Source organism: Barbus barbus (assembly GCF_936440315.1).
Source record: "Barbus barbus genome assembly, chromosome: 13".
NCBI lineage: Eukaryota > Metazoa > Chordata > Actinopteri > Cypriniformes > Cyprinidae > Barbus > Barbus barbus.
Genome location: NC_136741.1, coordinates 7,923,365 through 7,933,110, shown reverse-complemented (window position 1 = coordinate 7,933,110; position 9,746 = coordinate 7,923,365). Strand labels below are relative to the sequence as shown.

The following is a 9,746-nucleotide window of genomic DNA, read 5'->3' as shown; positions in this document are numbered from 1 at the left end:
TAGTTACTTTTTTAGGGAGTAACGCAATATTGTAATGCATTACTTTTAAAAGTAACTTTCCCCAACACTGGTTATTAGCTTCTACTGATTCTATATAGCTACTTCGCACAACATTGCGTTGCAAAATGAGCTAAATGAGCCAACAGCAGAGTGCATTAGTGCTTAACCAGTATTTCCATATTTTTCTTCTTCATTTTTCCTATAAGGATTTTCTTAGAGACTTTGTTAAATAGTTATAAGACCAAACATATACCAGCTTTGAGGTGAATCACAACATTACAAACTTTTATATGAAGAAAACAGCAATTTTTATGTTGTAATCGCCAAATATAACTCCATCCTAAATTAAAATTGTGTTGAAGATTAGTAAACCATATGTCAGTTTTTATTAAGTGATATGGCGATAAGGTGGTTCCTCACAACAGTTTATTAAGCACATTGATGCCTCTCCTCTATTGACATCCTTTAAAAAAAAAAAAAAAAAAAAGGCCTTGTCTCCTTGCCAGTGTACTGCTGCATTACGCTTTTTTGATAACCTTGAAGGTTCCCCTTTGGAGGAGGGCTCTGCTGCAGAGGTTCTTTTGTGCTATTAGTTTGCCTCAGTTCTGTGATTGGTGGGCATGTTTCTGCAGGGTCATGGGTAGTATAGTTCTTCACTCGGAATTGCACTGTTGAACTTTTGTTGAACTATTTTTTTTTAATTATTTATTTTATTTAGATGAAATGATGCAGGTGCAGGTTTTAAGAGAAGCATATTATTGATAAACAACTTAATAGTTCTTGGTAGGTCTGTCTTTAAATTCTTCTAGGTTAGCGTTAGAACTCATTTACGGTTGTGGCTAGAAGGGATACAGCTATGGCCAGAAACAATAAATACAATTTTGTACTTTTTTAGATTGTGTTTTATAAACATCTACACCTACCCCAACCCTAAACCTACTCCTTACCATAATACAAAAACAGTGATTTTTGGACAGTGTGACAAAAATTACACTATATTGATGTGCGCATGCCCAATAACCACAGATGTGTCCGTTCTAGCCTTAACCCTAATAGAAATTTTTTTTGATTTTTACTGAAGGTGTTACAAAGAATTGTATTATGTTTAAAAACTGAACTTTGTTTGCCATAGCAAAAAAGATGACATTATGTTATATTTTATAACACCGATACTCTGGTAATATTTTAGTAATTATTTATTTATTTAGAATATACTTATATATATAAATGGCAAGACACACATAACCACAGATCTCAGTCTCTTTCCTTCCAGTCAGACTGGTCACTCACATGGCCCTCTCAGTTTTATTTTTTCCATAGCACAATAATTTGATATAATCTTCAGTAACACATTTAAAACATTATGATGCATTCAATTCAATTTTTCTAATCTTTTAATTAAAACACAAATGCATTAGGCTCAATTTGTGCTCACAGGGGACTCGTCAATCTGTCATAATAAAACTCCTCATGTTCTGATGTTTCTATTTTTCCGTTGTTAGATGATTTTAATACATGGTTGCAACAGAGAACAGGAATAATTCAGGAATAAACAGGAATAAAATCCCTGAAACAATTTTTTGTTCGTTTTTTGTCTTTTGTTAAAAAACTAAACTTTATCACCATCTTTTCCATTCCTGCCAAAATGTTATTGAAAATGCAATACAGGTGTGTGATTTGTAATTAAGAAAAAAAAGAAAAAAAAAAGGAAAATCTAGTGTTGTTTACTACTGTGTGTGTGTGTATAAGGCTGGTGTATCAACTTACAATGAGATATTAAATACAAAATTTCCAATCCTACAATTATCAGGAAAATACCCCATTGAACCATATTATTCACACTATATTTCTACAATACAAATTGACCATTGACCATTTCTGGACTTTAACTACCAAATACATAAACGTTAAACAATAAACAATACTTTGTGCAATCTTTAGGCTATATAATTTCTACATGACCCAATGTACAGTGTTTATTCAGAAAGACAGTAGAGGAAAGTATCTTCTATAGGATAATCTGGTTTTGGAAGCTCCTGTTGAGATCTTTATGAGGCAAGACGATAGAGTTTCGAATGATGACCTCTGATGGAATATTCACATTGCAGCCTAGAAGGAAAATATAGAGTATAGATGGTCAGACAAACTTCCTGTTGTGGAAAAACTGTTGCCACATAGTAGTAGCAAGATGATTGTTATAACTTCTGAAGGAACAGCTCCACCTTCTGGATAAAACCAACCAGTACATCGTATTTATGCGTTTAAAACACTCATTAGATTATCAGTAACGCAGTTACAACATGGCTATATTATTACCATTCAAAATGTTAAAGTCATTATAATTTTTTTAATCTTTTTTTTAAAAAGAGCTGTAATAATATTTCACAATATTACCATTTTTACTGGGGTTTTTTTTTACCAAATAAATGTGGTCTTGGTGAGCATTCTTTAAAAAAAAATTTTTTTTTAAACATTATATTATATTATTTATTATCTTATTATATTGAGTTATCTATGTTGCCACAAGATTATAACAGAGGCAAGATCTTCATACCAAGGATGGTGATGGATGGGGTTAGACCTCCATCCCTGAACAGAGTCTCGCTGTCAATCTTGGCATATGGGTCGTTTGGATTGGGGTCACTCGGAGTTCCTTCTACTCTTGCCCATTTCCCCACTGTACTGTCCCACCCGACAATACTGTTCAACACACAACAGTGATCCTGAAACAGAGACACATATATTAAATAATAATCAATGTCACGTTTCTTGCTAATGTCTGATTGTCAATGTAGCAAATGTGAACACAAGAATGACCCACTTCACCTGTAACATGGCTCCATGTAAAATAATGGACTCCCTCACTCTTACGCCTCCTCCAATTGTCACGCCTTTGCCAATGGAAACATTAGGACCCAACTGAATTGAGAGAAAGAAATTGAATACAATGCAGACGCATATATTTACTGTATATAAGTTGTTGTCCTTGTACTAACCACAGCAGAGGGATCGATGTTTGCTGTAGGGTGGATATAAACATCCCCTGAAGGTGGAAAATAAATTTTTAGTGACCTTGTAGTTGTAGCTGCATATTATTGTATAACACAACTAGTGAGTTCTGTATTTACTATTGTAAATTGTGTTTGATAAAAACACGACTTTAAGGTAAACTTGTTCAGAGAGAATTCTTCATGCAACATACCTATTATTTTGGGGGTTCCAGCTTGGTTTGTGGCCAGTCTTTCAGGATGTGTCTGATGATACTGCTTGAGGTACAAACGACTAGCATATATTGCTGACCTGTGTTACGTTACATAACATCATACATAAGAAACAGTGACAGAAAAGGGAGATGACAGGTAAAAATTGAGGGAAAGGCAGATTTACCCTGCAGACTTTATCTGACTCCAGAAATGCTGTGTTTTGTAGACAAAGAGTTTTTTCTGTCCTGCTAGGGTTGTAAAGATGTCCTGTTCTAGCCGAATCACCTCTGGCATCTGCTTGCCATTAGTGAGTTCTTCCCTGTGGAAAAAAAATAACTCATTTCAGTGCAAACAGGTCAGGCTGACCTATTATTATACACGTAAATCTGTCAGGTGAAGGCTGCAAAGCGGTTTAGAGGCTGAATTATGTCAGTGACACTCACCTCTCTTGCTGGTTCCTCTGGAAAACCGTCCCAATATGGCCAAAAATATCTGGTGTGAACAAATAAATCCCACAGTTGATAATTTCACTTATAAAAGTACCGGGTTTCTCCACAAAATGGAGCACCTGAAAGAAATGAGTGATAATTAGCATAATGTGAAAAGTAAGTATCTTCTTAATGCCATTTATTGAAAGTAATGCCTGTCCTTCAAATCATATAAATTAGTGTACAAGGAAGCAATCTAGTCATATTTATATATAGTACCTCATTTGTCTCATGGTTTTCCACAATGCAGCCATAGTTAAGAGATTGTGTTCTATTGGCCTGCAATGAGAGAGAAATAGAAAAATCCCGAAACAATTTACTACTGTTTCCACTATTTTCAACATTGATAAAAAAAAATGTTTCTTGAGCAGCTTTGCCATCACAGAAATATATTACATTTTAAAATATATTAAAAAAAAATTTTTTTTTAAATAATTATATTTTATAATATTACTGCTATTACTGAATTATTGATCAATTATTAAATGCAGTCTTGGTGAACATAAGAGACTTCTTTCATAAACATAAAAAAAAAACATTTCACCTTTAGAACAGTACTACATATTATATTATATTACATTCAGAGATCATATTACCCACTCTTAATTACTAAATGTAAACCTACTGTAGTTCCGAGTAAGACTCCACAATGATTCTCGCCATGTTGACGGTGGAACCGGAGCATTTCCTGCAAGGGGAACTTGGAGCATACATCAGCATTCATGAGGAAGAATGCAGCCGGACCCCCAGACAGGATCTGGTCACGAAAGTGATAGATCCCACCTCCTGTACCCAGTGCGGCAAACTCCTGCAGGTACCTTCAGATTCAAAAATAAATAAATTGTGTGTTTAAGTATATGTATTTGACTAGTTTTTAAATTAAAAGACTGTCAAATCTGTGAGACAAAATATCAATATAGTAGCAATCACCTGTATTATATAACACGATAAAATGGTTTAAATTGGTCTTTGTTTAAAATATCTGCTGATCTGAACTGGTATCTACCTTATTGGGATTTTAAGGTCCTGCTGCGCAGAAGAAATGAAGCGATTTAGCTCGTCATTGGGCTGATAAAAACCTATTAGTATGATCTCTTTCATATCAGGAACCTGTAAGAGAATAGAACATGGCAAACTTTCAAAATAGATTACTGTGAAGAATGCTTTACATGTGATCTAAACATAATCTGCAGTCTTACTTGGGCACAGGCTTCTATGTGATGCTGCAGCATGGGGACTCCTGCCACTGGGAACAGTGGTTTGGGCACCTCGAATGACAGGGGGCGGAACCTGGTACCTGAACCCAGGAAATATTTATGAAATGCGTTTAATATCCATATATCGCCATATTTGTACAGCTATTTCGAGTTTATCATATCAGACGCCACGCTATCACGTAGCTACGTCCTTTGCGCCACGTCATCATATGTGATAATGTTGTTGCGGTATCATTCATCTTTCATTCATAACATTCGTACAGTTAGAAAATAACTCAAATCTCACCTTTTTGAGGGCCCCCAATTAGGATAATCGCTTTTAACATTTTTCAGTTATGAGGCAGTTCACTGATTTATTACGCTGATTATATCTCGTCTAGTTTTTATTTAATTACTTCGTGTAAATCTGTTTATGAACATGAATGGTTAGCAATTTTGCTTACGAAATAAAAATCTGCTTCTAAGTCAAGTTTTTTTGTTAGTTTTTTAAACGCTGAATTGCGTCTAAAACTTGTTCAACTTCAGCATAACGACCAGTTTCATTAAATCCATTCAGTGCAGTAATGCGGAAGTGAGTAATCCCGCCCACTGTGACGTGTCTGTTGCACTAACCAATCAGGTCGCCTGTCTGGAGATATGGGTCAACTTATGCACAGACTGGTCCAGTTGTTCCATATTTAGGTCAAACAAGCATTAAATAAGATTGTAAAAAGACCACAATTTCGGATATGATTCTCATATCGACAGATAACAGAAAACATTTCTTAACGTTTCTCTCTCTTACCTCATTTCACATGAGGACAGTTGGCTCAAATGATCTGCCACAAGATGGCAGACCTAGTCTTTTTTTCTCCAGTCAAGTCCTGTTTACAAATTTCATAGATAGATTCCATAATTGTCACCTGGGTCAGTGACAATTAAGGATGTTTGAGATAATGAAAATAATAAATAATAAAGAAAAAGCATTGTAAAAAGTTTAAAACATATTCAATGTTCAAAACATACATACCAAATTGTTTTGTATATAGGGGAGAGGTTGCAAAGCTTTTTGCATTTCCTTCATTTTGAAAACCGAGGCTTAATAATTTCCTACTTCTGTTAACTTCTGTGAAAGTTTATTGAACTGGGGCCAGTTGCATAAACATAGCCACTGTGTTAAGATTTAAGAACTAGTTTGCCTAACTAGCAGTTACCAATTGGTTATCAGTCTTACTTTTCAGATTCAAATTAGGCAACCATTTTATTTAACTGTCTTTATAAGTGTGTGTGTGTGTGTGTGTGTGTGTGCATGTTTATGTGGTTTATGAGGACACAAATTTGTATAATGACATGGGTATGACAGAGGTATTACAATATGAAGGTGGTTTATGAGGACACTGCCTATGTCCCCATAATTCAAAAGGCTTAAAAAACATACTAAATGGTGTTTTTTTGAAAATCTAAAAAGTCTCCTGTGAGGGCTAAGTTTAGGTGTAGGGTTGGTGTAGGGCAATAGCACACACAGTTTGTTCAGTATAAAAACCATTACGCCTATGGAGAGTCCCCATAAACCACAAAAACCAACGTGTGTGTGTGTGTGTGTGTGTGTGTGTGTGTGTGTGTGTGTGTGTGTGTGTGTGTGTGAAAGAGAGAGTGAGATAGAAGCAAATTCCACATTAGACCACTTTAGACTCAGACCTCAAACCTGTTTACTTAAAAAGGGGGCGAGACCTGACTATTTAAAGGGGTTCTTCAATAATTCATAAAATTACAATTTTGTAATGTTATGGCAAGCTTTTACATCAATGTTGTGGTAAGGGCCAGCATATTGGGAAGATTATAACAGCATGTTGCAACTGTCCCTACAGCCTGACAGCCACAATAAAACTTGCTATATTACCTTGACACAACATCTTTGACACAAGAAAACACTGATTAAACTGATATGATATATGATATGATATGATATGATATGATATGATATGATATGATATGATATGATATGATGTGATGTGATATAATTTATTATATGAAATATGATAGACGGTATGAAAAAAAATCTGATCATAAAAAAAATACTGCTGCTTTTTACCATGAAAAATATTTTTTTGTTTTTGTTTTTTGCAGAAGGCATGGTCACATGTGGCTTCTTTCTTCCAGAAGGATGAGGGGCAAATTGAGCATGTGCAGTAATATCATCACTGTAGCTCATTCCTGATTGGAGAAAGCCATGTTGCAACCATCCCACTCTCCCCTGTTTTTATGTTTGTCTTATTGTCTACATTTATGAGCGTTTTTCACCAACATGTAACATTTATAACCATTTTCTGATGACTCTAAAATGTAAAATGTTTAACTATCACGTAAAAAGTACTTTCCTTGGTCTGAGTGAGTGTGCATAACTTTTATCGTTTTTTTTTTATCATTAAAATCATTAATAATTATTTTTCTATTTAAAATGTATAATAATTTATATTTCTTTAAAAATATATATTTTAAGGTGAAAATAACAAATAACAGAAGCTGTTTTTTAAGAAATAGAAGTGTTAAAGTGTGAATTACATAAATGTATTTTTGCATAACTTAAAATTAATTAGAAATAAACTGAATATAAATGAAAAGTGGGGGGGGGGGGGGGTCATTGTCAGTATACCAAAGCCTATTAATGGAGGAATATAGTAGTAACAGCCATGAATCATGAACTGATGATATAACTAACATCCATCTTTCAAAGTGAAATGTGAAACATTATATACTACCCGACAACATAATGAACCATTGTTGGACAGTATGCAGAGCCCTTGAATCTTCCCTGGTATGAGAAGTGCTGATTGATCTGGAGGTTTAAATCTTTATGGACATATAAGGTTCTGGTCTCAGAAGAAGAAAGACCACACAAGCTGTTCTGTAAACAGGCTTGCTTGTCTGCCCGAGATGAGAGCCTCTCCATTCTCAGACACCAAGCATATAGTAATGTTCCTTTCACACCACTCTCTGCAAGGATATTAAGGGATGCCCCCTCTGTTCTCTCATACCCACTGTTGTTTTACTTTTGCAGAATGTGTCATGGGTATAGTCGTCATTTTAAATGCAAGGAGGAGATGAGAGTTTATTATTGGAATAAAAAAATTCTCACTTGTGTACTCCCATTTTGACTTTGTTTATTGCTAATATTGTATGTAGTCCAGGGCGTCATTGAGACTATCTTGTTAACCCTTGAGAGAAAATGTACAGTATGTACAGTATGTTCACATTTAAACACATATAGTCCTAAGGTCCCTAACTGACTAACTAACAACTTTGACTGAGATTCTGGTTTTGATCATAGAATTTGGCAGATTTATACATTTTTAAATCACACTGAAGAGTAGATTCAGATTAAATGTTTATTTGTGCATCAATATATTAAGTTTCGCAAGCAATAACAATTGGTTAGGGCTAAGATTACCTTGAAATGGTTTGGTATCTCTCCTTCAATACATATCAGACATACTCATATTTTTATATATAAACTACTTTTATCATATCTAAAAGGTAGAGAGTATCAACCTAACTCATGCTTATACTCTTCATTCTAGAACATTCCTGCTATTTTTTTTCGCCAGTCAGTTATTTTCATCCAGTTATTCCTCAGATGCAAACAACTGCCTGGAACATCTAACATATTTCACGTTGTAGGTTCAAAAAACAGTTCAAAAAGTTTTTTCTGAAAGTTTGGGGCTTTGTTTATTCCAATCAGGCATCATATTTTGCCTGTTAGGTCTTTTTAGCCTAATAAACAATATGAATGAAGTCTTTTATGTATTGTTAGTAATCTGGGTGTTCTTTAAGGACTAAGCAATGTCCTTCTGCTTGCTTTTGAATAAATAATTATTGTTGGACTGTTTCTGTTTTTGTATGTTTAGCAAAACTAATTCCTATACACTTAAAGTTGCCTGTAGACATAGTTTACTAGTTTCTGGCCTGTGCAAATAAAAACTGGCAAAGTATGTGTGAAATGTTGACTTTAAACTTAGCACTTCTTATGTGAATAAATTAGCTGTAACTTTATAAAGGTTAATAAAAGTGATGTTCTAAAGTTACTGGTTTCTTTCTTTCTTTCTTTTTGATAGTTGGCTTTATTTTGCACAATTAATGCTTTAAAAAACAGTTGTATACTGTAAATGTATGGTATATCCCCATAGTATATGCTTAAATATTCCAAGCTAAGAGAGATGTTTATAGCAGAGTAAAGCCATGGAAATGCTTGAGGATAGCGCATAAATGTGTGGCAGTTAAAAATGAGATGCTCACTCTTGTTCCTTATAAGTCTGGTTAATGTTCCTGACCCAATGCCGAAGATAAACTCCCAGAACAAAGCAGCGAGGGTCTTTTCATGATGTATCCTTTACCATTGCTTTTTTGTTAACAATAGAATCTGGAATTTTGCTGACCAGAGTTTAAAACCCACACAATAGTAATGTGTTTTTCAGCTTTTTGCAACACAAAATGAGACTTTGCTTTTCTTATTTAAATCATCAGATGTCAGCAGCTGCACCCGATCAGACCTGTTCATTATTACACATGAAATCACATCCCATTTCTTCATTATGGTTATCTCTAAAACCTCTAGGATTGCCATTGAGGACTGGACTTTTACAGAATATAAGGGAGATTAATTTAAAGATGTGAGTTTGACTGTCTCATACCAGCAGTAATGGAAAATTCACTCACCAATTCACCTTGTGGTGAAGCAAAACAGCACAGGAAGCTATTTTATCTAGGAGACATTCCCCTGATGTGTCCATCTTCCACACACACGCACAAGTAGAAGAGAAACTGAGAAGTTCATAGCCATATAAGGCTGTCCATGTAACATT

The 9,746-nt window shown here is 34.6% G+C and overlaps 1 protein-coding gene across 3 annotated transcripts; it reads right to left on the bottom strand.

The window, feature by feature from the left end:
- Positions 1 to 1,206: 1,206 nt before the first annotated feature.
- On the bottom strand, positions 1,207 to 9,697 carry gmppab (GDP-mannose pyrophosphorylase Ab). Of its 3 annotated transcripts, none has more exons than XM_079432813.1 (12): positions 5,195 to 5,500; positions 4,891 to 4,988; positions 4,698 to 4,801; positions 4,317 to 4,509; positions 3,911 to 3,970; positions 3,647 to 3,771; positions 3,388 to 3,522; positions 3,203 to 3,300; positions 2,997 to 3,043; positions 2,827 to 2,919; positions 2,555 to 2,723; positions 1,207 to 2,109 (listed from the first exon to the last, which is right to left on the bottom strand). In XM_079432813.1, the coding sequence occupies exons 1-12, from the start codon at positions 5,232 to 5,234 to the stop codon at positions 2,009 to 2,011; spliced, it is 1,263 nt and encodes a 420-aa protein (XP_079288939.1). In that variant the 5' UTR covers positions 5,235 to 5,500; the 3' UTR covers positions 1,207 to 2,008. The 3 variants fall into 3 exon arrangements, with proteins under 3 accessions (XP_079288939.1, XP_079288940.1, XP_079288941.1); XM_079432814.1 differs by lacking the exon at positions 5,195 to 5,500 and adding an exon at positions 9,601 to 9,697 and having other exon boundaries at positions 1,266 to 2,109; XM_079432815.1 differs by having other exon boundaries at positions 1,266 to 2,109; positions 4,891 to 4,981; positions 5,195 to 5,470.
- Between the last annotated feature and the right edge of the window lie 49 nt (positions 9,698 to 9,746).

What these genes read in the sequence shown, in the direction of transcription:
- gmppab (XM_079432813.1), bottom strand. Translation starts at nt 5,234, where the DNA reads ATGTTAAAAGCGATTATCCTAATTGGGGGCCCTCAAAAAG. An exon ending in AATTGGGGGCCCTCAAAAAG is followed by an intron (nt 4,989 to 5,194) that starts GTGAGATTTGAG and finishes TCCTGGGTTCAG; the next exon opens with GTACCAGGTTCCGCCCCCTG. An exon ending in CAGAGGAACCAGCAAGAGAG is followed by an intron (nt 3,523 to 3,646) that starts GTGAGTGTCACT and finishes TTTTTTCCACAG; the next exon opens with GGAAGAACTCACTAATGGCA.